This window comes from Megalobrama amblycephala, linkage group LG14 (assembly GCF_018812025.1).
Source record: "Megalobrama amblycephala isolate DHTTF-2021 linkage group LG14, ASM1881202v1, whole genome shotgun sequence".
Taxonomy (NCBI): domain Eukaryota; kingdom Metazoa; phylum Chordata; class Actinopteri; order Cypriniformes; family Xenocyprididae; genus Megalobrama; species Megalobrama amblycephala.
Genome location: NC_063057.1, coordinates 15,407,913 through 15,432,974, shown reverse-complemented (window position 1 = coordinate 15,432,974; position 25,062 = coordinate 15,407,913). Strand labels below are relative to the sequence as shown.

The 25,062-nt window shown below is 36.4% G+C and overlaps 1 protein-coding gene across 1 annotated transcript; it reads right to left on the bottom strand.

Annotated features, from left to right (window-relative positions):
• Window positions 1-30: 30 nt before the first annotated feature.
• Window positions 31-24,214, bottom strand: gnptab (N-acetylglucosamine-1-phosphate transferase subunits alpha and beta). The gene is made up of 21 exons (XM_048156131.1): window positions 23,903-24,214; window positions 23,570-23,655; window positions 23,253-23,372; window positions 21,357-21,407; window positions 20,884-21,080; window positions 20,177-20,241; window positions 19,052-19,186; window positions 16,028-16,189; window positions 15,769-15,948; window positions 14,414-14,584; window positions 14,196-14,319; window positions 13,839-14,045; window positions 12,304-13,304; window positions 11,981-12,180; window positions 10,704-10,923; window positions 9,121-9,234; window positions 8,524-8,609; window positions 8,342-8,440; window positions 8,082-8,249; window positions 3,910-4,000; window positions 31-1,293 (listed from the first exon to the last, which is right to left on the bottom strand). The coding sequence occupies exons 1-21, from the start codon at window positions 24,032-24,034 to the stop codon at window positions 1,222-1,224; spliced, it is 3,681 nt and encodes a 1,226-aa protein (XP_048012088.1). The 5' UTR covers window positions 24,035-24,214; the 3' UTR covers window positions 31-1,221.
• Between the last annotated feature and the right edge of the window lie 848 nt (window positions 24,215-25,062).

Genomic DNA, 25,062 nt, shown 5'->3' with positions numbered 1-25,062 from the left:
AAAAACAACAAGGCATATTCAAAGCAGTCATGACTTTGAAAGACTTTTAATTGACAGATTTGGTTGTTACATTACATTGTCATTCAGATTGTTCATCAAACTTTAAAAAAAAAAAAAAAAAAAAAAAAAAAAAGAGGCACAGTTCCTGGTTAAATTTACAATCGACACAAAAAGTAGTAAATTGTCAGTATAATTTAAAGACTTAAAATAAATGAATTTAGATTAAACAACATACATTTCCAAAATAAAACAATGATATGCTTGTATAGTACGATTATGCCCTTCATAACCTAATAAATAAAAGTCAACAGGGAAATACATCCCAGAACAGCATTATCATTCAACATGATTCATAAACTCAAGCCTGTTTTGTCAGGCACGTACGCCCTGCAGAGGTTTGGGTTCAGTAGTTTTAACGTATGAGCAAGCAAAAAACAATAATTGAAGGTGAAGGTGAAGACTGAATTAATACACATGAGGGCCGCAGGCAGTGGCATCTGAATTTCAGACAGAGTCAGTATTTAATGTCCCACTAAGAGACAAGCACGTGAATGACTTCAAGCAAAAACGACATGCATTTAAAAAGAGAAAGAGAAGGAAATGGCTCCTTTTTGATGATCCTTGCTCAAATTACAAAGTATCAGGATTGCCGTTCGGTTTTAAATATGCTCCCGGAGATTTTGTGCCACTTTGGAATTAGCAAGACAGATTAAGACAAATGCAAACAAATGCAAAAAGCCAAAAACAAGGCAGTGAGTTCCAGCCGTGCATCAGAGTCCACCGCTTTCATTCATGTGATAAAGAAAGGCACTATAAGGATGAGGAAGGAAAGACAAGACAAAGAACTAGAGAAAGGACAACAACCCCTTGCGGTTAGTACTTTACCCTTGATGTTCCCATATCAATTAAAAATCCTATTTCAAATTATTACATTTCAAACACGCAAGGACATATGGCAACTCGCACTCAATATGGGCCATTGAGTTCAGTTCACATTCAGTACGCCACCTGGAGTGTGATCGCAGGACAAGACAAAGTCGCTTGCCTCGTGGGCCGCAGTGTGTCTCACTAATGCCCCTATGTGGAGGAGGCCTGTACCTTGAAGTTTGTCCAACTTCATTCAGTCACCTACAAATGGGCTAGTTTATCTGACGGCATTAACAGAAGTACTTCTCTGGTACTTCATATTCTCACAACACACCCTCTGAGAGAGGAATAACCTCACACCCGCTCCGGATTCACATCTTTGCTGACCCTGCGTCTGGGGAAAAGCCGTCGTTTCAACATGATCAGCTGAGGGATAGAAAGAAAAGGAAGAGGAAGGAGTGTCAACCAAACCTGTTATGAATCCTGTGGGTCAACTCGTGACTAACACATGATACACAGAAACAAGATCGGCACATGATACAGTTTAGATTCAGAGTCACCATGCAATTCAAATTAATAAATAATAAATAATTAATAATCATTAAAAATTCAGAATTTTGTTTTTGCAAATAGTTTCAGAATTGTTTGACAAAGAAACATGCAGTGTATAGATTACCCACCCTTATGAAAAAAATCTAAATGCCAAATAAAAATAAAGAAATTATATTTTTATTCATTTAACCCTCTACCGCATAGTGTTGCCATATGGCAACATACACTTTGTGTTCGTTTCCTTGCCACCGTCTCTTTAAGAGAACATTCTAGTTTTTTTTGTTGGTAAGAGAAGACCTTAGTTTAGCCAATGATGTGCTTTGGTTAAGTCACATGACATGCAATTTTTTTTCTGTGACGCGATATCTGACAGACTGCCGTCTCTTGTATGTAGTTGCTGAAAGCAAATTAAAACGTCAGTAACAAACAAGGACCCGCCCATGTCACATTCACAAAAAAAATGTTAACATCATCTCAGGTAAGGTATGATGACATATTCACCACTCAAAAAAGTTATGAAATTAGTTTTTGGTAAATCGAGAAAATGTCTGTGTTGCCATATGGTAACACTGCGCAATAATGGAATGACATAATTATAATAGATTAGATAGCTAGCAAAAGTTAGCTGCAGTCTGTTAAGCTATAACAATAAAAACATTAATGCTAGTGATATAATGTTGATTAGTCGTATGTTAAGGACTGCCATGACATTTGTATTATGGATTAAATCAACATCAGAGATCTGCCATCACAGCCATGTATACTGGCCCAGACCTACCACTTTCCTATCATGGTGTCTCAAAAAGGCAGGTGTAAGTGGGATGTAAGTGTATTGTTAGGGTAAAGAGCACCAAATGTGATGTCTACATGTGTCTCACCTCTGGAAAAAAATGCTTTTTGAAGTTTCATACAGAAAAAAGGTGAAATTTCAAGGATTATGGGGGTTCATTTTCATAACCTTCCTCTCATAAGATTGCGTAATGTTGAATTTTCATGAACTGCAATGTTTTTGGTTTTATGTCAATGTTTTATGATACATGATGAACAGTATTAGATGTGTTTTTAACTGTCTACATTTGCAATTTAAATTATATTCATGAAAAATGTATTGAAATATAAAGAATATAAAGCATTATTCAGCAAAAGAGAATGGAAAAACACAAGATGTTGGAAAATAAGTATAAGGTATTGTTTATAATTACTGCTAAAGCTTATAATAGCACCAACTGATTCAATACAAACAACATTTTTGAGGAAAAATATGAACTATATACACTTACACTTATTCTAAGTTATTTCCACTATTGCGCGTTGTTGCCATATGGCAACATATCATAAAGTACCTTAAAATAATATTTTTTTCCAAAATTTTTTTTACAGCACTTTAAGTTAAGCCATTCTAAGAAAAGAAAAAGAGTCAAATATTTTTTTTTTTATAGATTTATCATAATGCGTGCGGTAGAGGGTTAAAAAGTTTTTCAAATTATCACACTGATATGAATCCATATTTAAAATGATTAATGAATATCTAAAAATATATAAAGTCAAAAGTATCAATCAACTAAACAGACATATTTAAAATGATTTAATCTTTAAAATTGTAGTTAATGCAACAATAAAATAACACATTAATAAATCATTTTTATATTGAAGAAAAAAAATGTTTTTATATTTTTTAATATTTATAATTACATTTACTGTTTTTAAATATGAATTAAACAGTTTTGTATGTCTATTTATTTGTCCATTTGATGTGACTGATTAGTGATTATAAATGCATAAATGAATATAACTGTTTTCATAATAATTAATAATTGTTTTCATAAATAATTAATAATTAAACATACATAATTAATTGTTTTCATTGTATTTTTAATTGTCACTCCAAGCCCTCCCAACTAATACATTAAAATAAAACAATGATGAAAATATTAAGTGCTATATATAAGCGGAAATTACATCAAGAGAAACAGGAAGTTAACACGGGTGGCTGTAAATCTGTTCTGAAGATTGTAATTAGGCCTGTTAATGTGCCAGTCTGTCAGAGATGATGATGCAGCTAGTCATGACATGCCTCTACATGCATGTACAGCAGCAGGAAAAGCATGCACTGATAATGCATCATCTCCGTTTTTGCACTTCTGGTGAGTGTTCACATTACTGTTCTGTCACTAAGGACAGATGAAGACACACTGGTCTTTTAAAAAGGTCACCGTGTCCATTAACCTCTCCAAAAGACAGAAACACGACCCTGCAATTAATAGTGTGACTATTTGCTACAAGCTGTCTGGTTGATCAATCATCAGGATGATATTTTTGCCTTTACCATTTCCTTAAAAGAACACAGGGTTGCTGGGTAAAATTTGATATATTGCTTACTAATGATATTGAGACTAACCAGACTCAGCTGACTGGACTCAATGTGTGTGTGAAGTGAAATAAAGAATGACAGATAGTGGACAATGAACATGTAAGCCGAACCGTACTGACCTGTTCAGCAAAGAAAGACATGACAGTGAAGACGACTAATGTCACCAGCACACAGTGGGTCCAGAACTTCAGCTTGTCTCTGTATATTCGCCTGTGAAACAAGGGTTCAAGACTGGTTAGCGTGGTTGATGCCATAACTACACAATTTGGATTCAACAAGCATCATTATTCATTTAAAACCATTCAAAAGTTGCCATATATTCTGACAAAGTAAATATTTTAGCACCATAAGCCAACCAATGTTATCATGACAACATTGTACTGCTGCTCCAGAATGAACAGAAATGTTAACGAAAACAATTCCCAGATTAGAAAACTTTTAATTTAATTCGTTAAATTACGAATTTGTTCTCATAATTTAACGACTTTTTTCTCGTAATTTAATGACTTTATTCTCAACATTTTATCTCGACTTTTTTCTCGAAATGTAACGAATTTGTTCTCATAATCTAACAACCTTTTTCTCAAAATTTAACGACTTTTTTTCTCATAGTTTAACGAATTTGTTCTCGTAATTTAACAACTTTTTTCTCGTAATTTAATGACTTTATTCTCAACATTTTGTCTCGACTTTTTTATTGAAATTTAACGAGTTTATTCTCAACATTTTATCTCGACTTTTTTCTCGAAATTTAATGAGTTTTTTCTCGTAATTTAACGAGTTTATTCTCAACATTTTATCTCGACTTTTTTCTTGAAATTTAACAAGTTTATTCTCAACATTTTATCTCGACTTTTTTTCTCATAATTTAACGAGTTTGTTCTCATAATCTAACAACCTTTTTCTCGAAATTTAACGACTTTTTTTCTCATAATTTAACGAATTTGTTCTCGTAATTTAACAACTTTTTTCTCGTAATTTAACGACTTTTTTTCTCATAATTTAATGAATTTGTTCTCATAATCTAACGACTTTTTTCTCGTAATTTAATGACTTTATTCTCAACATTTTATCTTGACTTTTTTCTCGAAATGTAACGAATTTGTTCTCAATCTAACAACCTTTTTCTCGAAATTTAACGACTTTTTTTCCTCATAATTTGACGAATTTGTTCTCGTAATTTAACAACTTTTTTCTCGTAATTTAATGACTTTATTCTCAACATTTTATCTCGACTTTTTTTCTCGAAATTTAACGGGTTTTTTCTCGTAATTTAACGAGTTTATTCTCAACATTTTATCTCGACTTTTTTCTCGAAATTTAACGAGTTTATTCTCAACATTTTATCTCGACTTTTTTCTCGAAATTTAACGAGTTTATTCTCAACATTTTATCTCGACTTTTTTCTTGAAATTTAATGAGTTTTTTCTTGTAATTTAACGAGTTTATTCTCAACATTTTATTTCGATTTTTTCTGGAAATTTAACAACATTTTTTCTTGAAATTTAACAACATTAATCTCAAGATGGTTTTATTTTTTTTATTATTGCTTGGCCCTAATCCTCTTCCATAGAAACCCCAAAAGGGAAGAAAACATTTTTTTTAAAGGGCTTTAAAGGGCAAGGGTCAATGTTGAATATATATATTATCATATAATTAACATTTTTTATTTTTATTTTTAACTAATAATAAAAGATTATTAAAAATATGCCATTGACCCATAAAACCACAACTGGCCCATACAGTGATGGTGAGCTCATATTCACTGTTGTCAGCACACAGGGGGCGGGATCAGCAATGCCGTCTTAACTCTTGCCAGATTCAAAACGGTATATTTATCAAGACTGTGACTGACAATTCACAGTGACTCAAGTTCTGATGTCACCCAGCAGGCTGTCGGAGGTGAGAGAGTGACAAGGTGACAAGGTTACATCATCCTCATCTGTGAGGAACACAGTCCGTTACCCCTTTGTCACCAGCGTGTTCGCATCTGACAGCCAATCTGCAGAGGCCAAGCTTTTAAAAAGAGCCAATGATGCTGGGCGAGCCTGGCAGGACCAAAAATATCACCCTGCCTCATGGCCCAGGCAGGTCACACGGCTCTGATGGGGCTTTATGGGGCATCTGGATGTAACAGAGAGCCACTCTGGCTGAGTGAGCACGAATGGCGAATGCACTAGTCATAATTTCCAGCCTGTAACCCTCCACAGGAGCAACAGACACACAAACCTTTCTTCGACCACCTCCCCATTCCCAGAATTCCAAACTGCGATGACAGCTATCACCCAACTTCACACAGTGATGACAGGAGAAAATGTTTACCGGTATTCACAGGAGTAAAGCAACAGAAACAGGCTATAAATCAAACACTACTAAATGTAAACAGACTTGTGAAATGCGTTTCAACAAAACTCCAACAATAAACCATTATATTCAGGAGCAAATGAAAAGTGGTGTAGACATTTTAATCTCATCAGTTTTAAAATGCCGTAGATATACTAATATCTTGAAAACTTAAAGTTCACTCAAAAGGGTTGATGAATCAATTAGTGATTCACTGAATCAATTTACTTACCACACCTGTATTTGTGAAGCACAAAAGGAGATATTTTGAACAATGTGCCAACTGCTTTTTTTCATGAACTTATAAGTGAGAATCATATGGACTACTTTTAAAGGATTAGTCCACTTTTAAATAAAATTTTCCTGATAATTTACTCACACTCATCCAAGATGTTCATGTCTTTCTTTCTTCAGTCGAAAAGAAATGAAGGTTTTTGATGAAAACATTCAAGGATTATTCTCCTTATAGTGGACTTCAATGGCCTCCAGATGGTTGAAGGTCAAAATTACAGTTTCAGTGCAGCTTCAAAGGGCTTTAAATGATACCAGACGAGGAATAAGAGTCTTATCAAGTGAAACAATCGGGCATTTTGGAAAAAAATACAACTGTATATGCTTTATAAACACAAATAATCGCCTTGCACGTGCTTCCGCTTATCGTATTCCTCAAACGATTACGCTTTATGTCCTACGCCTTCCCTGTTCTACTTACGAAAAAAAAAAAAAAACTGGTGCCGCGTTCGTTCCATAAGTAGAATAGGGAAGGTGTAGGACATACAGTGTAAGCGTTTTGGAGAATACGGAAAGCGGAAGCACGTGCAAGGTAATGGCCAATCGTTCCGCTAGATAAGACCCTTATTCCTCGTCTGGTATCGTTTAAAGCCCTTTGAAGCTCCACTGAAACTGTAATTTTGACCTTCAACCATCTGGAGGCCATTGAAGTCCACTATAAGGAGAATAATCCTTGAATGTTTTCATCAAAAACCTTAATTTCTTTTCGACTGAAGAACGAAAGACATGAACATCTTGGATGACATGGGGGTGAGTGAATTATCAGGAAAATTTTATTTAAAAGTGTACTAATCCTGCTTTTGTGCTTTTGCACAATCCTTTTGGCTTTAAAGTTTAATGTGTACATTCTGAATATCTTATGTGTGCAATTAAATTATTTTAATTTAATAATTAAATTTTGAGGCTTCAAAGCAGCAGTACACATTCATTGTATGGTCAGATTCTTCAAAACGGTTAGGGTTAGGTTTTAATATTATATATTAACTATTATAATATTAATTCATATTTTTAATTATTTGTCATTTTTAATTTTCATTCAAGTATTATTAATTTTGTTATGTTTTTTGTCATTTTTGGTTTTAGTTTTAGTAATTTTAATAGCTGAACTTATTGAACTTATTTAATTTAAATTTAGTTGCACAGGTGACAATTTTTTAGATTTATTTTATTTCAGTTTTATTTAAATTAATAATTTAATAATTCTATTTTTTGTTAATGATAACTCTACTTTGTTCCACTGTAAGTCATGAGATTTTAGAACAACATGAGGGTGATTTAATGACTTTTGGGCTATGGTTCAATATTTTATGTGGACAGATTTTCTTCACACTACCATTAAGTATAATAAACCTCTTTATTTAGTTACCTTTATTCCAACACTTTTGTTTTTCTTGTCAATTACACCCATTACAGTTTCATGTCAAAGCTCTCTCTGTTGAGGGTTTCACTAAACTACTCCTATCAGACTCCTATCAGGCCTGACCTGATCTGTTCTGTACTTTACATACTTTACATTCAATAATGAAACCTGTGGAATGTACACAAACCTGTTTGTCTTTGTTAAATGCCAATTTACTTTTCCGTCTTTACGCACACATCTATGTGAACTGTGCAGCTTCAACAGTGCCTGTGTGTCTGTTTGTGACTGAATTCTTACCACTCCTGCAGCTCTGTCATGTGAAGGAAACGGTTTCTGTATTCTCTGGGCAGCTCAAACTGAGAGGGCAGTGGGAACATGGACTCATAGAAGTCCCTCAGAACAGCTTTGACCGTACTGGCGTCCTTATGGCTGTGGTCAATGTTATCATTCAGGCAGATAAACTTCCTGTAGTAAAAAAAAAAGAAAAAAAAGTGGGTTAAAGTGAACGAGGCTTCCCATTGTGCACAACAAAATAGGAAGGAAGCCCCTGCACGTACCTAGGGTTCTTCCTGATGTCATCAAGCTGCCCCACTACATGAGACACATTGGTGCGTATCATCTTAAAGGCAATCTCCTCTTCGCCCATAATTTCGAACCTGAAAAGAACAACAGCCTGCATAACTAACGCAGTCTCATAAGAGATGCTGAAGTGTTTGTGGGAAGGTAATGAAAGGCCTACTTGTATTTATTCTGGTCCCTGAAGGCTTTGTGGATCCTCTCTGTGATTGGTTTGCAGTGGATTACTAAACCTTTTGTGACGGGTGGCTGCAGGCACACCAAAACACAGACTTTGTTAACAGTACTAACAAATACACGGATAGAAGATCTTATAACACAAGACTTTTGCCTACCACAACAATTCTACAGTGTAGAGCTAAACGCTATGCATGAAACAATGTGTTGATCACTTAAAGGGATAGTTCACCCAAAAATGAAAATGTTCCAAACCTGTATGAGTTTCTTTCTTCTTATGAACACAAAAGAAGATATTTTAAAGAATGTTGTTGACGGAAGCTATTGAATTCCACAGTATTTTTTTCTGCGATGGAAGTCAATGGCTACCGTCAACAGCATTCTTTGAAATATCTTATTTTGTTTCCAGAAGAAAGAAATTCATACAGGTCTGGAACAACATAAGGTTGAGTAAATAATGACAGAACTTTCATTTTTGGGTGAAATATCCACCTAATATCCAATATGAAATGTACTGTGAGATTTTATCTCCTTATGTTAGAGTTTTTTTTCTTGTGTTGAAAGACTGAACAGTGGCTCTCACCATGCTGGGGTCATAATAGGCCTCCTGGGTGGGGCTGACAATATGGAGCTGCGTGAGGTTGGACGGAAGAGTCTTAGAGCAGTTTATGAGCATCTGTTCCAGACTGGTCAAATCCTGTTTACAGTCAAATAAACAAACATACATTTCCTCAACATGTGTAAGACAGATACTCATGTGGTGACAACAAACAAGGTAACAAATCAAAAACTGACCTACTTGATTGTTAATTGAATAAAGTATTAAAAATGTAATTTCAATAATTTATTTACAATTTTATTTTATTTTAAAATGTAATAAAATTACATTTTATTTTACAATTTTATGAAACAAATTTGAATAAATTACATTTTAAAATCAAATAAATTAAACTAGATCTCTTTTTTTTTCCAATTAATGTTTTTTTAAATGATCATTTTAAATGTATTTAAATGACTTTAAATATGTATTTAAATGTATTTAAATGGACTATTTTTTAAAAAATATATTTAACTTAAAGGGTTAGTTCACCCCCAAATTAAATTTCTTTCATTAAGTACTCACCCTCATGTCATTCCAAACCTGTAAGACCTTCGTTCATCTTCAGAACACAAATTAAAATAGTCAACATGACTACAACCTTAATGTTATGAAGCGACAAGAATACTTTATGTGCGCAAAAAAAAAAAAAAAAAAATCAACTTTATTCAACAATTTCTTCTCATCCCTGCCAATTTTCTGCACTGTTGACATAATAAACACAGTGCAGCACTTCCGGGTTCTACGTCAAAACGCCCGCTCAGTATTGGCCGACACTGTTTACATGAGCAGCACGACACATTTGCGTGATGCTGATGCAGAAGCTGGCCAATAATGAGTCGCGTTCTGACGTAGAACAAGGAAGCGCTGCACTGTGTTTACTACGTCAACAGGACCACTGTAGTCACGAGGACTATTTTAACAAAGTCTTTACTACCTTTCTGGGCCTTGAAAGGTGCAATGGCATTGCTGCCTTTGTGTGGTTCAGAAACCTCTCCGATTTGTGTTCCGAAGATGAACGAAGGTCTTACGGGTGTGGAACGACATGAGGCTGAGTACTTAATCATCAAGACATCAAGATATATTATATATATCTTCCAAGGGTTTTTTTCCCTCCTAGGACTTTTTTCCCAGTGTTAGCACGCTGGGTTTTTCTCCTAGGGGGTTTTTTCCACCCCTGGGAGTCAGCCGACATTGGCTTAATGTAGCACCATCTTGTATATGTTACATATTACCACGCTTGCTTGTACAGCTTATTTTTAACCACTTCTCTTTTTTCTGTGCTTCTAATATGTAAAGCTGCTTTGAAACAATTACCAATTGTAAAAAGCGCTATATAAATAAATTTGACTTGACTTGACTTAATGACAGAATTTTCATTTTGGGGTGAACATTTGTATGTTTGTAAATGTAAAATAAATAATAAAAAAAAAAAAAATACATTATAAATTTATTTTTTCTTCTTCTTCTATTTTAAATTTAAATGATATTTTAAAATTAATATGAACAAATTAAACTACAATAAAATTAAATTTCTCTCACCACTGAAAAGGTGGGGTAGTGCGTACCTGAAGGCTTAAAGGGAGTTCATGGATACGTGTGGCCAACGTGCGGATCTCACGGTCGGACAGCACTCCGGAGTGGTCTGTGTCGATTTCATCAAACACTTCAGATATATTGAGCTGCTGTAATGCGCTCATCAAGAAATAGAAATAAGAGAAGGCAAACTGCATGTCCTCAGAGTGACGCACACGGTGGGATGAGGTCTTATCAAACTCTTGAGGGAAGCTGAGGAAGCAAGACATCAAGATAAAAGTCATGCCTTTGTAAAATTCGGTGGCCAAAATTTTGGTCCATTACTTCTCTATAATAATTAAAGGTGCCCTAGAATGTTCTTTCACAAGATGTAATATAAGTCTAAGGTGTCCCCTGAATGTGTCTGTGAAGTTTCAGCTCAAAATACCCCATAGATTTTTTTTAATTAATTTTTTTAACTGCCTATTTTGGGGCATCATTAACTATGCACCGATTCAGGCTGCGGCCCCTTTAAATCGAGCTCCCTGCCCCCCGAGCTCTCGACTATAATACAGTGCATTTACAAAGTTCACACAGCTAATATAACCCTCAAATGAATCTTTACAAGATGTTCGTCATGCATGCTGCATGCACGCGTCGGATCATGTGAGTATAGTATTTATTTGGATGTTTACATTTGATTCTGAATGAGTTTGATGGTGCTTTGTGTTGGATAGATTTATAAAAAATGAAGTTGTGTTTATGAATTATACAGAATGCAAGTGTTTAAAAATGAAAATAGCGATGGCTCTTGTCTCCATGAATACAGTAAGAAACAATGGTAACTTTAACCACATTTAACAGTACATTAGCAACATGCTAACGAAACATTTAGAAAGACAATTTACAAATATCACTAAAAATATCATGATATCATGGATCATGTCAGTTATTATTGCTCCATCTGCCATTTTTCACTATTGTTCTTGCTTGCTTACCTAGTCTGATGATTCAGCTGTGCACACATCCAGACATTAATACTGGCTGCCCTTGTCTAATGCCTTGAACATGGGCTGGTACACGCAAATATTGGGGACGTACATATTAATGATCCCGACTGTTACGTAACAGTCGGTGTTATGTTGAGATTCGCCTGTTTTTCGGAGGTCTTTTAAACAAATGAGATTTACATAAGAAGGAGGAAACAATGGAGTTTGAAACTCAATGTATGTCTCTATGCCAAGGTAAATTCATTTTTTTATTCTAGGGCACCTTTAAGTCAATTCAACATTAACATTATTTGTTTAGGTGTGTGTGTTGTGACTCTTACATGTCCTGTAGTTCCTGCATGATGAGTCTGTCGATCATGTGAGGCATATGGGCAGGCACTTTGCGGGAAGTGAAGCCGAACTGAGCGTTCAAGAGTCGGTTGACATAGCGGAGTGAATCAGCAAAAGTGTCCCGCAACCTGCGTCCAGTGGCGGTCCTGTCAGCTGCATATTGCAGTTCTCTTTGTAGATGCTCCTCTTCCTGTGAAGCAAAAAAAAGACAAAAAAGATCATTGAATGAATGGGAGAACCTGCAATACTAAATGTAGCAGCAAGAATTCCTGCCTTTCAGTTATAAGGCAGTCAATCGGCTGTTGTGTCTCACCTCCAGCAGATCCTGAAAGAACTTCCTCTTCTCCCATGGAAGGAAACCCCGGTCCAAGCTGGAGGTGTAATACTGGAGTTTACGACCCACTGGCCCCCCACGGGCATGGGCTTCGTTTTCAGAATCTCTCTCCTTAGACATGTTCCCCATCAGGTTGCTGAGAAGCTTAGACCCGTGAGGTTTATTCATGCCTAACAATCGTGGTTGAGCTTTAGGTGTAACACCATCAATCTGGACTGGGATAAGAGATGGACGGACACCTGGTTCCAATTTAGAATCTTCGTTTGCTCTTTTCACCCTTGCTGCTCTCTCGGCCTGATGTTGACTGTTTAAAAGAGATTTCTGCTCTTCGTTCCAGAGTTTTGCTTGTTTGTTCTCGTTTAGTGAAAGCTGAGCTTTGCCTTTGTACGGCTCCAACAGCACTGCTTTGGTCAAATTATAGCCTTTAATAGTGATGTCACCCAATATTAGCTTCTCGTTCAGCTTCTGTAACTCCAGTTTCACTTCCTCCGGCAGAAGAGATTCATTTAACGCAGGTACCTGCACAGTTTCTAGATCGCCATGGGATTTTTCTCTAACTCTAGGACCTTGTTTTTCTTTGGGAATGTTTTCAAACAGGACCTCTGGTTCTGGGGTCACCACGGTCGGTTTGGGTTCCTCGTGTTTCTCGCGCACTGGATCTGATATGTTTGATTTGGGGAGCTCTCGAGTATCCACAGCGACTGAGAAAGTCATGACGAAGTCGTGGTTGTCGGCGCCCTGAAAGGTGAGGTTGTAGTTGATCTGGGTGGCATTGTGTCCAGGCAACAGCAGCAGATGGATGGTCTTCCATTTGTTTGCGACAGAAGTGTGACGAACTGCTGGGCTATCAGCGACCTGTGCCTCGGACACGCGGTTAGCCAGACCTGAGAAGCTAAAATACGGTCTGAGCTCTCCCTGAGGCAGGGTGTAAAGTGTCTGGTTCCTCCGGAGGACAATACGGTGCAGTTGGTTGAAATTATCTAATGGATTCACAAACAAACACAAACTAAGTTAATTCCAATTAAATACTACTAGGCCAAAAAAAAAAAAAAAAAAATGGTAAAAGCAGTTCTCAACCAGGAGGCTGGGGTCCTCAGCAAACCTCAAATAATATATTAATTATTAATGTATTATTCTGCATGCCCATATTGTACATCTCTTAATCTGACCTAATACCTAAACTTAACAACTACCTTAATAACTATTAATAAGCAGTAATTAGGAGTTTATTGAGGCAAAAGTCATAGTTAATAGTGAGAACTGGACCCTAACTAAACTGCGACCATAACACACTGCAGAGTTCAACTTAACCTTAATTTAATGCACCTGATCCAGCTAATCAAGTCCTTCAGGCTTATTTGAAAACTACAGGTATGCGTGGCGGAGCAGGTTTGGATATAAACTCTGCAGGACTGTGGCCCTCAGGAGCTGAGTTTGATACCCCTGTATATATATATTGACAGAGGGAAGACCCTTAAAATAAAAAAGGTTGAGAATCTCTGGTCAAGACTCACCTTGTCCGCAGTCGCCCACATCGAACCCACAAGCCAGAACGTTGCATGCCTGGTCACAGAATTTATCAGCCAACCAAGAGTTAGCGCAGCCCTGGTTACAGAATGACACGCCCCCCAGTCCTCCGAGACCACCTGCGAACTGCCAAGGCTGTCCACCTCCGATCACAGAACCACCTGCTCCACCAAAACGACTGGTGCCTGCAGTGCCTGCCAGGAAAAAAAAAAAAAAAAATGAAAATAAGAAAAATCAAGAAACGATTAAACAGACATGAGGCTGCGATCAAAAACATAACTGTGATTAATGAAATTAAAAATTAGTGAGTTTAATTTTTGGGTGAAATAACATTGTCAAAGTACCCTGACAGTCTCCTCCATCCCAATCACAGGCAGAGTTGTTGCAGGCCTTGTCGCAGTAGCCGTCTTTGATCCAGGAGCCCGGGCAGCCCTCAGCACAGTTTGGAACAGGCCAGGTGAGATACACCTGTAAACACAGAGGTGATTGAGGTGAAGCACAAATGAGCGGTTATGAAAAGATTATTCATTTTAGAATAATCTACACTGAGAGTCTTTCTGACCTTTTGACCTTTGGAGTGGCTGTAGAAGTCATCAGGCCACACGTCTTTGCCGAACATGACATCATCATTGAGGTAGATGAACTTTTGTGAAAGGCCTGGGATCCGGTGGATATGGGTCTCTATGGCAGGAGAACTGAACGTAGGAAGGTGAGACTGGTTGTGAAAAATGTCCTGAGAGACAAACACAAACGACAACAAAAGACTTTGTCAATTATGTCTTACAAAAATACTCAATATTTGTATTAGAATGCATACAAGTGCTCGTACAGTACGAACGTCATGGATCGGTTCATGCAGTTAGACAATGAATACAGTCACAGGAGATTAACAATTTAATCCAGAAGGGGGCGCACGCAGTAATGTGTTTGGCAAGATTTTGAAGTGCGCATACGATGAACACTTTACTATCCCATGAGGCCACGGGAGAGGATTTATGAATGGAGGTGAAGCTACACAACTAATGCTGGCAGGTCACATGATAATGACAAGATGGCAGATGTAGTATGTCTGGTTTACATTCATACTACACACATTCATACTTTATAGAACATACTTCTTTAACGGTCGCAAAGCAAGTTCAAATTCAAATGTAGTACCTACTCAGACAGTACGCGATTTCGGATGCAGCACCAGTGTTTTAAACGCGGAAAGACATCAATAAAACAGCTTGAAAACAATATCTCACATAGCATTACATTTACCTCAGGCAAGTCATTTAGTTTCCACAGCATGAAATTAACTCTAGAGGGGAGCATTTCACTAAATATATGCACTATAGTAGCTTATATATTCATTATATTTACCTGTTAGTAATGTCTTAATTATTTAATATGTTTAAATAAATTTGTCATGAAAACAATATGACAATAACTGTAAATGATCATATTTAAAAAAAATGAATGAGTATATTTAATTTTATAATTATATTTATATAGTTAATGCAAAACCTGCCTTATGTGCAATTTACATGTTTTTTTATATTTGAGTGTTGATTATTATATCTAAAAATAAATAGCAACTGAATTTAATTGGGGCTTGTTGTTAATTGTAACCTTTAATACAGTAAAGTGCAAGAAAACGTTTCCTGTATATAGTTTACAGCATTAGCTGAGACAGATTTTTTTTATCCTTAAGAAAATGTTCATTACAATTAAATTTATTTAAAGAGACGCAATTTGTTCAATAAACCACTGTTTAATAAAAGAAGACGCAATTTTGTTTAGTTTTCTCCCCCCTGCTGTACCGAACCCGTACCAAACCGTGACTTCAAAATCAAGGAACGTTCTGAACGGTCATGCTGTTACAAGCATGCATTACAGTACATGTTACTGTTACCAGGCTGTACTTGAGCTCACCTGGTGAGTAACCACTGAAACACGTGGGTTATCCAGATTAAGCCAAGACGGTATTTGTCCGTTGGTTACGATAAAGATGTGGCGCACCCAGGGCGCATGTTTCTCGATGGAACGTAGCGAATAACGCAGCTCCTCATTGTCTTCAAAGCGACTGGCAGAGACATCCTCATCCTGCTTTGACTGAAAGAGAGGAAGACTGTTTATTATAAAGTCGTTTATTAGTATTTTTTAGTAAATCGCTCTGGGGTGATGTGTATACCTGTGAGATGGCGGTCAGGTCCCAGAACAGGTACGCAGGGCTGACTGTGAGCTCTTTGCCGTCCAGTGTCAAGTTCTTCTTGGCCTGCTGGGTGAGGTCGGTGAAATCCTGAGCTGTGTTCAGGTGGAGCAGAGCGATGCTGGCCTCTGAGTACAGCTGCAACTGAAATATATATACACATACAAACATCACTCAGAAGCATATAGTACTTCTTACAATATCAGACAATATCTAATTGGATAAATATGTAATTGGATAAATCATTTAGCCAATTAAAACTAGAGGGAAAAAAAACATTAAGCCATACATGCGTACATTGTTGTTCAAAACTTTGGGGTCAGTACATTTTTTTAAATAAATTAATACTTTTCTTTTTAGCAAGGGTGCATTAAAACTGTTTTCAACATGGATAATAATAATAATAATAAATGTTTCTTAATAATAAATGCACCAAATCAGAATGATTTCTGAAGGATCCTGGAGTAATGATGCTGATTCAGCTTTACCATTACATGAATAAATTACATTTTAAAATATATTAAAATAGAAAAAAATTATTTTAAATCTAACCATTTTTACTGTATTCATCGCTGATTAAATAAATGCTTCTTTCAAAAAAAAAAAAAAAAAAAAAAAAAAAAAAAAAAACATTAAAAAATGTCCAAACCCAAAATTCTGACCAGTAATGTAGATGAAACTACAGCATCAGAACTCCCACAGGGTTTCCTGCATGACCTTATGAGTGAGGGGAAATAATTTTCATACCCGGCACTGGAGGTGTGAGTGTGTGCGTTTATGTAAAATTATGTACTAGTGCCCTGAAAGCAAATTATACATATATATACACATACACGACTTTTATTCTTTTGGATGATGTAATTTCCCCATCATTTCTAACTTCCTCTATCATAAGGTTCTAGAGATATACCACAGCCATGTGACAGTCAGAGTGCAGCCAATCTCCTGTGATGAGTTTGCCCATGTGATCAGGTTTCCCCCAAAACAAGTTTTATCACTTGTCACAATGCTGCTTACAAGCACATTGTTTCCGTTCCCGTACCTCTGGTTAATGCCAAATGAAGACTGCAGAGAGTCAAAGTAGTATATCAATAGCATATACACAGAAAACGTGTTTCCAGGAATGCCAGTGCCACCGTAAGCTTCTGAAAAAAGCCTTTTCACTAAGACAGTGAATCTGGGTGCCTTCATCACATTAAGAAAAACAACCCGCGGGACACAAATAACTAACGGCAAAATAGGAGAACTTTTCTGTTTATTGTGCATGTCTGTACAATTCAGACTAAATCAAAATCAAGACTAATTTGACTTTATTAAGCTTAATTATTTAATAAATACTCCAATCTATCCTGAACCCAAACCCTAAAAGAAAAACATCTGCGTATTTATAACTGAAACATTATTTATGAACTGATTTTCCAATTGAGGATGTTCCCAAAGGGACAATTCACCAGATTTAGCTTACTTCTGGTGACAAATTTGTCCCCAACCTATAAGTAAGTAGACCTCCCACACACACACACACACACACGCAGGCTGTATTTCTAGTATAACAGTGTGTGCGTTGGACGGAGGTCAAGGGAGAGCTTTCATCAACATTTCAGACAGGCTAACACGCACTATAAATACTAGCCATCTCTCAACACTCAACTTCTCTCTCTCTTTATCTGTTCCTCAGCTTCACCCTTTGCTATATTACCTTATGTGACCCACATTTAGATTATATACACATACAATACTAGAGAAAAAAAACCCTAGAGGACTCTTCTTGCCTCCTTCTGGAATACAATAATGAGCAGATCATGAAATGACAAGAAAATGAGTTTTGCAGTACAGAAAACACAAAGGAGAAAGAAACTAAGTGAATGAGAAAAATCATGGCAAAAATTTGGTTTTAAATGCAGAATCTTCAGCATTAAGATCTGATGAGCAATACTGCTGTGGAGATTTTCTATCGGATAGAGGGAACGAGACAGAAAAGTTAAAGATAAGAGTTACAGAGGGTATGCAAGTGAAAGAAAGTGAGAAAAAGCAAGTGTCCAAAAACAGAGCAAACAAAAGTAAGCAAGAACGAATGAAAGCAAGAATGGACAAGAATGAAATCGAGCAAAAAAAAGTACAGCATTATGCACGCAAGAATAAATGAAAGCAAGCAAGGATGAACGCAGGAACAAATATAATCAAAAGAAGAACAAACAAAAACAAGAACAAACAAAAGTGAATGAAATCAAGCAAATGCAAAAATTAGGTAAGAATGAAGACAAGCGAAAACGAACAAAAGAAACAAACAAAAACAAGAACAACCTCATGAAAGCAAGCAAAAATGAAAACAAAAACAAACAATAGCACAAACAAACAACATCAAAGAACAACAAAAAATAGCAAAGACAAACAAAAGCAATCCAGAAGGTAAGAGCGAATGAAATCAAACGCACAAACAAAAGCAAAAACAAGAACAAACAAAAGCAAGCACAAAGCGAAAGAAAAAAGAAAGTAACAAGCAAACAAATAAAGCACTGTGATATATACAGAGCTCTGTGGGGAGACAGAGGAGAGGTAGAGATAGAAGGTCACCTAAACCCTGATGCCTTTTCCAAGCGCAGGCTGGCGCCGGGCCATTTCAAACAGTTGTTGTACTGTTAACCCCCCTGTCACTCCGCTCGAGTGTCACTGTAATACCCTGAGCTTTTATCACATGACCGCAGACAGCAGGACGGAGCCCATGCATTGCCCTAACAAACGGGATAAACACTGAGATCCACAACACACAAAACACTTATTTTATAGATCAATAGATGCCCAGCAGTTATGCAGTTTGATAGCCAGTAATAGCTCAATATGACAAATACGGTAACATCATTGGGGTTGCTGATGGATAAAGGCCTTATAAAAGTCCTCTGGGATTTCACAGACAGCCATGACTTTCTGATGAATTTTACAATCTTGTGCGCCACCTTGTGGCCATTTTGAACATTGCATTATACTGATTATCTTAAGAAGTTTTACCTGTTTGATTTTACTAGTGACCACAGCTGGTAGTTTGACCCTGAGCTGCTCGGTTTCTTTTAGTGACCCTGGGAAGCCGCTCAAGTAGGCCATAGTGTGCATGCGGACCAGCCCCGGAGCCTCTTTATCAGTCGTCTGCCACAGAAACACATGTTTAGACTCCAGGAGTTTCACAACGATTTATTTTAAAACAAAAAAAACTTTCCAATTCACACAGAGATGATGTAATGGACTGTGCATGTCAGATAAGAGCCACAGACAAAATGTGCAGTGATGTGGGTTCCCAGGAGCAGTATTTGGAACATTCATAAAATATTCATAAAAAAAAACAAACAAAAAAAAACAGGATGTTGTAAGATAGTTCCTCTTGTTGGTTAAACTGTAGACATCATACAGCAGAAATCACGATAAACACAGTTCCCTTTTCTGTAAATGGCTTTGCCTATTATCCGTCAAAGAAGCATGAGTTTTTGGTTTTATACTGTTTCACTCTGATTTGGTTGTGGGATATTCCTTCCTGCTGCTCAGAAGGTGATGTACAAACACAGCAAAATTCCAATGCTAGCATTTGATTTGTAGGGGTACACTGAACAAAATCTCTGATATTTTAGCATATATATACACATTTTATATTATATTATTATTAACGGTTTTAATTTTTTTTAAATATTTTCAATCTTCATTTTTATTTCAGTTTAAGTGTTGGTAATTGTATGTGCTTTTATCATTTTTATTAGTTTTTGCTTTTAAAAAATTAAAAAAGTTTTAGTCATTTTAGCACTTTTGCCAGTGTAACATTCCTAATTCTTAATTTTTTGTAAATTCAAGTTTTAAGTTTAGGGACCTTTGCAAAAATCACATGCGTACATGAAATTATCTTGTGCTCACAAGAAAGCTTTTGTTTAAGAGTGAATGTTTATCATGCACTGACTGTACATCTCCCTGGTGCTCCTTGTTTGGGTTACATCATATACCCACATCCTGGTAAAAGCTGGAATTGAAAACGTCCAAATGTCCAAGCTGAGGTGGCGTTCTGTTACACTTTTTTTAAATAGCAGGAAATTCCACCGTTCCAAGAAAGCAGAATTATGTGATAAGTGTTACTACAGCAGTTAGTTTTCTCACCAGGTAACCTCTGCTGATGGAGTGTGTCAGGATGTCCTTCAAAGCATCTGTATGAGCCTTTTCAGCTGCAACAAGAAACATAAGACTAATTTTAGACCAACATTTATAGCCCTTTCATAAGTATTGGGACAGTAAAGACAAAATTGCTCTGTTAGCAGTTGTGTCAAGTCTAAAGCTGTGGTGGAGACTAAAGTCAGAAACTCCCCAAAACAAGTAACCATTGAAAACGGCTGCATTAAAGGCCTGGAAAAGCATTTCAAAGTGTGAAAGCAAGAGTCTGGTGATGTCTATGGGTCACAGACTCACTCCTGTGATTGCTTGCAAGGGATTTACAACTAAATATTAGCTTTTACACTTTCACATTTACTTTAAGTTAAACCGGCAGAGGGATGAAACTCTAAAAGTGCTGTATTTCTTAGTTGGCAAAACATTTTGTGTTGAAACAGTCAGTAATAAAATGTGACATTCTGTACTTCTGCCTCATATTAATCTTTTAATCATATTTATAGATGTCTTGACACCACAGCTAACAGAGCAATTTTGTCTTTACTGTCCCAATACTTATGGAGAGCACTGTGTGTATATATATATATATATATATATAGAGAGAGAGAGAGAGAGAGAGATTCAAAGTATAAGGAGTATTGCTGAATCTCTTCATACTTTATAAATGTCAGAGTGCTGTGAGAAGTAGGTTATAATTGTACCTTCACTGTGGGAGTGGAAGAGAAGAACAGACACGCTTGTGGAGGGGTGGAGGGGTTTGGCCACCTGTAAGAGTTGTTTTGTAGAGGAGAACGCTGCAGAAAATGTTGGCAGCTCCTTCAATGTCATGTTGGCAGGAAGGGCTGGATCCAGCACCAGCACAGGGCCCATGATGCAGTGGGACAGCAGACATTCTGGCCTATCAGTGCATACAGACTGAATTAAAGTTTTGATCTAGATCTAATGACAGATACAGCCATCCACACAATCATTCTGTAGAGTAGTATGAGCTTTTGACACAGGAAAGCGCTGGTGGCATTGAAAAAACAATGTGGCTATGACAAAGGCCCCTCTCGCTGTGAAACAGGAAATATATAAACCACACAATATTCAGTCTGCTTAACGCCCTGCAGACACATGAATTGGATGAGAATAAAACCATTTTGACCAATTTCTACTTAGTTAAAACACTCACCTTCCCTTAGGAGCTTCAGTTATTTCAGATGCATTTTTTCCCAGACGCTCCCTAAAAAAAGAAAAGCATTTAAAATACTTTTGAACATGTTTAAGCCACTCTTATAATTAGCACTATTGTCAGCACAACCAATGTCTCCTATCTAGGATATGAAATTGTGTACATACTAAAATACAGTCTAATATATAAATCCAAGAGTTTTTTTTTTTTTTTTTTTTATCCCCCATAGAAAGCAATGTAATAACCACATTCAAGGTCCAGAAAAGTAGTAAAGACATTGTTAAAATAGTCAACGTGACTGCAGTGGTTCAACCTTAAAGGTGCCCTAGATTATGTTTTTAAAAGATATAATATAAGTCTAAGGTGTCCCCTGAATGTGTCTGTGAAGTTGCCGATTTTATGCTGCGGCCCCTTTAAATCCCGTGCTCTCCGCCCACAGAGCTTGCGCTTGCCTTAAACAGTGCCTTAACATAGTTTACACAGCTAATATAACCCTCAAAATGGATCTTTACAAAGTGTTTGTCATGCATGCGTCGGATTATGTGAGTATTGTATACTGTTATATTGTTTACTTCTGATTTTGAATGAGTTTGATAGTGCTCTGTGGCTAACGGGTAATGAGATTTATATAAGGAGGAGGAAACAATGGAGTTTGAGACTCACTGTATGTCATTTCCATGTACTGAACTCTTGTTATTTAACTATGCCAAGATAAATTCAATTTTTCATTCGAGGGCACCTTTAATGTTATGAAGTGACGAGAATACTTTTTGTGTGCAAAAACAAAACAAAAATAACTAAAATTATTCAACAATATCTTCTCTCCCATCATTCTCCTACGCTGTTTACATTCAGCACTTCTAGTTTCTACATCAGAACGCCAGCTCAGTATGGGCCGACGCTGTTCACGTGAGCAGTAGGACACATGCGTGTGATGCTGACACAGGAGCTGAGCAAACGTTCTGACGTAGAACCTGGAAGCGCTGAACGAAAACAGCGTAGGATTCTATGGGGGATAAAAAAAAATATCTTAATTTGTGCTCTGAAGATGAACGAAGGTCTTACAGGTGTGGAGCGACATGAGGGTGAGTAATTAATGACAGAAATTTCATTTTTGGGTGAACTAACCCTTTAAGCCAGTTATTTATATCTTTTGCTGTAGTGTAGGAAATACCAGTTTACATTCCTTTTGCCATTAATTGTAATAATCCAGTGAGATTTTTGTATGCACAAGGAGTGTGACAACAGCCGGTGCTCCACACAGTGATCTGATCTCACCATCATCGCATCTGTCTGGGATTACATGAAGAAACAGAAAAAACTGAGACAGACTAAATCCAGAAGAACTGTGGCAATGTCTCCAAGACCCTTGAAGAAACCTTCCTGCAAAGCTACCTGAAAAACTATGTGCAAGTGGACTCGATGATGGTTTGGAAAAAATGTAAACTGATATTCAGATCAGATCTCCTTGTGGAGCACCAGCTGCTGTCAGAAATCTCTCAAAAATATGTGTGTGTGTGTGTATTTATATATTATATATAGGCTAATGAAAGCAGTGAAATGGAATATTTATAATGTTTTATTGCAGTGGACAGGTGTGTAATCCAAAATTCAATGTTCTGAATAAAATAAATGAATACTACTAGACGTAAACAAACAAAATAAAATGAGTATTAATATTAGAATTAATATTAATAGTAATAATAATAATAATAATAATCATCATGTTCTAAAGTAAAAGAAAGACATTATAAATTATTTTTTCTTTATGATTCAATATTCCATTCATCAAACGGTTAAATAAACAGTCAAATTCAAATCATGCAGAATGTTTCCATCCACGTGGAAATAAACAAATACTACACTATGTGTGTGTGTGTTTTTTGGGTGGGGTACCTCAGGGCCTTCTGTTCTTCCTCCAACTGCTGTCTCACAGCACGAAGATCCTTCAGCAGGCCCGTGTCTGTGCCGTTTACCCAGGTGTAAACCACATCGATGGGCATCGGTAGGCAAAGCCTGAAATAATAGAAACATATGAAGCAGGGAAGGTACATGAATCCAGGGGCATATGTATGAAAATTTATAAAAAATAAAAATAATAAAAACATTCATTTTCAGACTATAAGTGTCCCTTAAAGAGTGTTCAGATAACAGGGCTTTAATACTGTGTGTGATTGGAACAGTGATGCTGATTTCATTGATCTGTTCCTCACCTGGTCTGAAAGGACTTTCCTGCAACATTATCTCTGTAGGAATCAAACAAAACATGGTACTGATCTCGACTCCACTCAACTACAACCTGCAAACAAAAACGAAACAAAAGCAGCCAGTTAATACATAACACCAAACCTTTACAACTAGTGCGTAAGTTTAATTTCCAGCCACTATGTAACAGGTCAGAGTCACATTGCTCAATCAGCTTTGATCAGTAATCAGTGATTGACACAGAATGCACAGATAAGAGGATACATGCATGGCCTAAATGCGAATCTAATGAAGCTAGTATACTTCTCTCGGATGAATTTCACCCTAGTTAGTGTACATACCTCTCCAAACTGAAAGGCAGACACTATCATGAGGACCAGTCCTCCGAAACACAGGTAGAGTCCATAGCGATGAGACAGGCAGGTGTATGTCTGCCGCTGCAGCAGTTTCAGCACCGAATTAATTATCAACATGACTCTCCCCGGCCATCAACATCTCTTCCTCCATAAACACTTAAAGTGGGCATATGTTTTCCGCGGTGAAATAAAAATAGCTTCATTACACTAAATCATACTGTCACATGATCGCATGCTCAACACTCAAACGCTGTAGTTCCTCATTGGTAGTGATCAGGTGATGATACGCCGCTTCATTCATGTATATCGATGCATATGACAGACTCGCTTCTGCCCTCTAGTGAATAGGAGGACGAGCACTTTAGGTAGTTCATGCCTTGTAAGATAAACACATTTATATTTAGTCACACACACAAAAAAAAAAACTATTTTAAACATTTAAATAACAATGGTTTAATTCAAACCATTACATTATCAGCATAACAATCTGTTGTGTATGGAAGCCAGTTTCTGCCACAGTTGAGTAAAAAATATAATTTTATAAGTCATAATAATGTGAAACTTTCTCAGTATAATGAGATACTATGTCATAATAATGAAAAAATTATGAATTATATTCCCAATATGATAATTATATATTATTCGTAATTATGACTTAGTATACACATAATAACACATAATAACAAGAAACTTTCTCGTAATAACGAGAAACTTTCTGGTAATTATGACTTAGTATCTCAAAATAATGAGAAAATTTCTCGTAATAATGACTTAGTTTCACATAATAACGAGAAACTTTCTCGTAATGATGACTTATCTCATAATAACGAGAAACTTTCTGGTAATTATGACTTAGTTTCTCATAATAATGAAACTTTCTGGTAATTATGACTTAGTATCTCATAATAATGAGAAACTTTCCGGTAATTATGACTTAGTATCTCATAATAATGATAAACTTTCTCATAATAATGACTTCGTTTCACATAATAACGAGAAACTTTCTCGTAATAATGACTTAGTATCTCATAATAACGAGAAACTTTCTGGTAATTATGACTTAGTATCTCATAATAACGAGAAACTTAACGAGAAACTTTCTGGTAATTATGAGAAACTCCTACGCATGCGCAAAGCAGCGGAGC